Source organism: Halyomorpha halys, unplaced genomic scaffold (assembly GCF_000696795.3).
Source record: "Halyomorpha halys isolate HHAL.00 unplaced genomic scaffold, Hhal_1.1 Scaffold242.1, whole genome shotgun sequence".
Taxonomy (NCBI): Eukaryota; Metazoa; Arthropoda; class Insecta; order Hemiptera; family Pentatomidae; genus Halyomorpha; species Halyomorpha halys.
The window spans coordinates 88,791-95,453 of NW_027106343.1; the positions used below are offsets into that span (position 1 = coordinate 88,791).

The following is a 6,663-nucleotide window of genomic DNA, read 5'->3' on the forward strand; positions in this document are numbered from 1 at the left end:
ATATATGGATGTAAAAGGTACAAACAACAATTAAAATTAAATTTTCAGGTTTGGAGAAATTTATTTAGTATTAATATTTATTTTTAAGGAGAAAAATAAATTACAGTATTTATTTTATTTATAACTGGATTTGATTCCCTTAGGTGTTATGGAACTATGTACTAAAGGACTTGGGTCGAGTGTTAACGCCCTGAAGGCTAGGGGTGTTTCTTTGGCCTGCGTCAGAACCTGTGTTGTGGTTGCAGAAGAAAGGCCAAGAATCAACCTCACCTCATCATTCTCAAAACTTTTTTCAACTCTTGGCCTCAGTCCTCGAGCTGTATCAACGAGCTTCGGCTGCAGGGTTAACGTCGCTGTCTGTTTGCAGGTATTTTAAATCTTATTGATTATAATATTAATTTTTTTTTGTATGTTATAGTACTAAGTCTACTGCTTGTTAAAACCACAAGAAATTGAAAACTTTTTTAAGCCAATTTTATTTTCAAATTTTTGGTGGCTTTTATTATTATTATTATTATTATTTTAGGGTGCTTCAAGTCCAGAACCATCGTCTGTTTATGTCGACCTACGCGCTTTGCGTAACGACCGTGTCAGCCTGGTTGAGAGAGGTTCTCCGCATTCCCTCTGCCTCCTGGAATCTGGCAAACTGCTCCCAGGAGTTAAAGTTATCATCGCCAATCCAGAAACTAAAGGACAGTGTGGAGACTCGCATCTAGGAGAGGTAAAAATAATTTCACTTTAGAGTTTTTGTATTTCATACTAATGCACTATAATTCTCCCAGGGATCTTAACATACTTTGTAAAAAGGCTGAAATTTACTTAAGACCTTTATAGTTTCAAATATAATGTTATATATTACTGAAACCGTAATTATATTTTCATATTCTTATTCATTCAAATCTATTTATTTCTTATACTTCCTCGACTCAACTCTGGTAAATAAATTTTTTAAAATACCGTGTTATTAATCATCTTCTGAAACATTATGAGCATATCATAATTTTTGTTTTACAAATAACGTTTTCCATCCTCGCCTATCTTGATTTGGTTTAGAATTAGGCTTACATTGCTTTTCAACGCACTCTATCCAATTTCCCATTAAACTTTTTTTATTTTTAAAATGGAGATATGTAGTTCGGTTATTTGTTAAATTTATTCAGGAGCTCAACTTGTGTTACATTAATATTCCCTGAGTCTTTTTTTTTGTAATTGGTTGGATTATTTAGATTTTCAGTTATTGTTATTACTTTTAAGAGTTTTCCTACACTATATTAGACAATAAATAATTTGAAAATTGACCTATAGATTGCATCATCAGTCAGATAAGGTAAAAAAGGACCTATATATGCTTGAAAAATTGATTTGTAAATTTTTTATAATTTTAACCTTGATGTAGTGGCAAGATTATTAACGTCTTCAGCAGCAATAGTCGACGTTAGCAAAGATACCATTTGAAACCTCTTGCCATATGATCAATTACTAAAAATTAATAATGATGAACTAGGTGCTTGTCTAAAAAAAAAAGCAAAGAGACTGTTTGAAATGGGTTTGCCACTGTCGAAATTATTATCAACATTTTCATTTCTCTAGTATATTTCTTTTAAATTTATTTTTATTTATATTTCATTTAATGTTTCATTATTTTACATTTGTTTTAGTGGCAAACCCATTTCAAACAGTCTCTTTCCTAATGTCGACTATTGCCGCCGAAGACATTAATAATCTTGCCACCACAACCTTTTTAGAGGAATTCCTTCAATTTTTAGTTAGATAATTACAAATCAAAAATGATTATATAATAGTTTCAAGTATTATATAATTGATGAAAACTGTTATATATGTTATATGATTACGATTGATGAAAACTGTTAAATGTGTTACATGATTACATGTATACATCAAGTGTAATACATGATTGATGAAATTTTGAAATACAGTAGACTCGCTAATCGATATCGATTATTAATTAAAACCAAGAATTGATTAGAAAAGAAAAGGCAACTTCATTAATAACGAATCAATTTTATTAATTGAGTTCACTATTTTTTTTTTTTTTATTATTTCATTAAATATTTGAAATATTCAATTTCTCAGATCTGGGTGCAGTCTCCTCACAATGCGAGTGGCTATTTTTCAATCTACGGTGATGACAGTGAGTATAATGAACACTTCAACGCTCGCCTGGTGACGGGAAATACCGGTGAAGTGTACGCGAGGACCGGCTACCTTGGCTTCCTGCGAAGAACTGAGCCTGGTACGACCCAGCCTCCTCCGCTCCTCACATCCGACCTCACGGACTTGACCTCTCTGCATGAGATCTCTCCGCTCAATCGGTCTCAGCAACAGGACTCATCGGGTAATTAACTTAGCTGCTATACAATATTATTCAACATAACATGTATAATGTCATATATTAATCCTTATTTGCTCCTTCCTAAATGTATATCCTGTTTGCAGAACTTCATGATGCAGTATTTGTTGTTGGTGCTCTTGATGAGACTGTAATGCTTCGAGGGATGCGATACCACCCAATCGACATAGAAAATAGTGTGATGCGGTGCCATAAGAAAATTGCTGAATGGTAAAGAATTTTTTTGTTTTCAGAATATTTCTTTAGCTTTTAAATCACTATATGTAACAGGTGCCTTACTCGACGTACAACAAGCATTCGATAGAGGTTGGCATACAGGACTCCTTTATTTATAAACTGAAAAGAGTTCTTCCCAGCACCTACTATCTAATCCTAAAGTCTTATTTAGAAGAGAGATACTTCCGGATTCGACAGGGCTCATCACTATCCTCATATTTCGCAGCAGAAGCTGGAGTTCCGCAGGGATCTATACTAGCTTCATTATTACATACTTTGTATACCTCCGATTTACCCACAATGGAACACACTCTCACGGCCACATATGCCAACGACACAGCCATTTTAGCCAAGCATGGTGACCCAACACAAGCCTTAGAACAATAACAAATACACCTAGCTCACATCCATGAATGGTGTATCAAACGGAAAACAGGGATAAACATTGGGAAATCAGTGCAAATAACTTTTACGCTCCGTCGTGGTCTATGTCCTCCTGTTTTTCTAAACGAACAAAGTTTAACCCGGACAGACACAGTAAAATACCTTGGATTGACATTAGACAAACGACTTACATGGACCTCCCACATAAAAATAACATAACAAAAGCTTAATTTCCAACTTAAATTATTATTTCATTTTTTAAATAAACGATCAAAATTACCACTTTCAGAAAAACTAAAGATTTATACTTACCTTCTCAGACCAATTTGGACTTACGGTGCACAAATTTACGGATATGCCAAAAAAACTAACTTACTGAAACTGCAACAATTTCAATCAAAACTACTAAGACTAATCAGTAGCACTCCCCCCTACATCAGTAACAAGAATTTACACAAAGACTTACGAACTCCCTACGTACAAACAACCATTAAATCATTATATAAACGGTTTCACGACGCACTTCCAACGCACACTAACCCTCTAATTCAAGGACTATCAACACTAGACTTACCAGATATGAGACAACGTTTACGAAGGAGCTGAAATAGGGACCTCTTAGATTGATTTTTAAATTTCAATTTTAATGGAGAGGCATCATTGGATGACCTTAACCTTCATGCCTTTTCATGACTTTTTTCTTTTTTAATTATTGGTATTTATTATTTTTTTTCTCTCTCTTTACATCTCATTCGATGGTTGTAAAAATACTTTTACAGTTGTGAATAAACTAAATAAAGTAAAAAAAAAAAAAAGCTTTTAAATATTTGAATTATAATTTTTTGGTTTTTAGCAATTAGTAGTAGTGAAACTAAGTGAGTTTTCACAATTAGCTAATCTGTATCAACAAAAATGTATTTTTTTTTTTGGAATGATAAAAAGCTTAAATAATTAATCAATGAGTGATTATGGTTTTTAATTTTCTTATTTATTATTGTTACAGTGCTGTGTTCACTTGGACAAACTTACTAGTTGTTGTGGTCGAGCTTGACGGAAATGAAAGTGAAGCTCTGGATCTTGTTCCCTTGGTCACAACTGCAGTCCTGGAAGAACACCACTTAATCGTAGGAGTAGCGGTAGTGGTTGACCCAGGAGTTGTACCAATCAACTCCCGTGGTGAGAAGCAGAGAATGCACCTCCGCGACGGCTTCCTCGCTGACCAGCTCGACCCTATCTATGTTGCCTACAATATGTAAATCTGAGGCGGCGCTTAGTATTTCTATTGTATTATTACGATCCGCCTCTTAATTTCTTTTTTATATATATTTTCGTTACTAAAAAAAAAACTAGTGTAAAAATACATTTTTTTATATTTATTGTAATAAGGGACTAAAAATTAAAAATGGTTGTGTCCATTGTAATGGCCGGTTGTGCTAATATTAAAGGCCAAGTGATATATGTATATGCTTTGATACTCTAGCCTCATTCAGCACTGCGGTGCATTTGGTATATATTCTAACGGTCCTGTTTGCGGGGTAATACCTCCCATGCATGATCCATACAGGACATGTGTTCTATTATTTAAATAAATTTTAATCTCCGACGACGCGGATCTAAAGGTAGGCTAGTCAGTAAGATGCCTTGGCGATTCAATTTTATTAATACCTAAAATGACCGAGGCTGTGTGTAAATAAAATTAGAAATCAAATCTTATATAGCAGGTATAAATATATAAATATATATATAAATTTGGTATGTGCCAGTTTTTAGTGATAACGTACATTTTTAGTAATTGATGTATTTTAGTGTGTAAAATTAAAAACAAAAAAATGGAGGACTTTGTATAAATATTTCTATAGAAAGAGCCATATACAAAAGTAGTCGTATTTGTAAATTGTGTTCTGTCCCCTGGGGAGTGTGTCAGTTGTATATTTGGTAAAGCTGACGTCAAATAATTCTAGGGCCAAGTAGTTGCGCAGAAAACCTTTAAACACGCCATCTAAATACTAACAGTGTTGTAAATATTAAAATGGCTTTTATTATTAGATTAGACAAGTCTATTTCTGGGCATCACACTTATTTTATATTCCCCCTAAATAGCTTATTTATAAAAATTCTTATAATAAATAAAAAATTGCAGTTTGTTTTATTTTATTTTATTATTATTTTTTTTTTTTTAATATATCCATATAATATCGACATTTTGATTGCTAAATTTCATGTTGCAATAAGTAAAAAAAAAAAATTGTTTAATATATGTAAATGTATGTATTTTAAATAAATAAATATTTTTCATTTGCTCATTTAGGAGGCTGTGTGACATTCTGTAAGTTAATATTTCCCTCTCCCCTTGCATGAAATCATATTATGAAAAAAAAAATCTAATTATACTAAGATATACTTAACATTTTAAAAAAAATTACATTTGAAGCACCAGATAACTTATTCCAACATTTTAATATGTGACACAGTTTCCAATTTTTTAAACTAGTTTATTGTACCATTTTTATTTTATTTAATTTTTTTTTGTGACATTGTTTTGTGAGTATATGTCTATCAACAAATATTTAGTGTGTTAAAATGTTGAAATTTATAATATTCTTTATAATAATAATAAAAAACATTATTATTTGTTATGTCATTTTTTATTTAATCCTTATTTTTGATAAGATAATATTTCTAGTAAGGAATACCTCTTAATTGTATTTTTTCTGAATATAACAGCACCTCTACAATCCCTCCTAATTGAGTTGGAGTTATAGAAGTGTCTTTTGCGGGTTTTAACTTTTTTTTTTTTTTTTTTGAGGATTTGATAAAATGGACTTTATGCACAAAATGAGCAATTTTTTTAGTCTTCGGATACTTGTATAGATCAGCAGTTACTAAAATTTTTTCATCATGGCACCCTCGTCATGCTGAAAACATTTTGCAGTACCCTTGTCAGACTAGTTTTGTAATCAAATGAAAACACCAAATGTTATATGTTTAATAGACAATGAATCATACGCTTGAGTGAGATAAGATATCGCGTGAGCGAAGGTAAACTACACCTGAACATTCCTAAACATTTCTCAACCCGAAAAAGTTGATATATCATCAAATATTGGAACAAAAAGAATGAAGAAAAATTATCCTAAGCCAAGGAAATGGGTAATAAAGATAAAGAAATCAATTTTTTTATTAGTAATTTTTTAATAGTACATTGTGCAGCAGTAATAATACTATGAACTACTACGACCCATGAAGGGTGATGGGTTAAGTACTTTGTACGGGAGCACTGTTTTTAGAACCACAGTTATACTAGGAGGTGATTTTTTCAAGATCACGCTCAACCAGCAGATTTTTCCCCAATAAGGATAGTTCAGTGAGGTTGGAGGACCACTCTATGGGGCTGGGTGAACCCCAGCAGGGCTCAAGAACCCACTGGGTTGACTTAAGCTGCAGTGTAACAGAAAATAATTATCTGCCACAGCCGGATTCAAACCCAGGTCCTTGGGTTGGTACCATAGTGCCACTGCGGCAATAACATCACAAAAATTAAAAGAAAAAAATTTCTAGCACCCTTTTTGAGCTAAAAAATTCATAGTATCCATATCAAAGTAAAAAAAAAATCTGCAACTAAACCTGGCTAAAATAATTTTGTAGCACCCTTGTTGAGCTAAAATTTTTTTTTTGTACCCTTGTCAGGTAAA

General features: G+C 32.4%; 1 protein-coding gene across 1 annotated transcript in view; it reads left to right on the forward strand.

The window, feature by feature from the left end:
* The window catches only part of DIP2 (disco-interacting protein 2), a gene marked incomplete at its 5' end in the record, with an annotated part of 91,726 nt that extends 86,119 nt beyond the window's left edge, over positions 1-5,607 (forward strand). The window contains 4 exon segments of the mRNA XM_067044687.1: positions 527-721; positions 2,095-2,356; positions 2,458-2,581; positions 3,975-5,607. Coding sequence (XP_066900788.1) covers positions 527-721; positions 2,095-2,356; positions 2,458-2,581; positions 3,975-4,227 — 834 coding nt within the window.
* Positions 5,608-6,663: the final 1,056 nt, after the last annotated feature.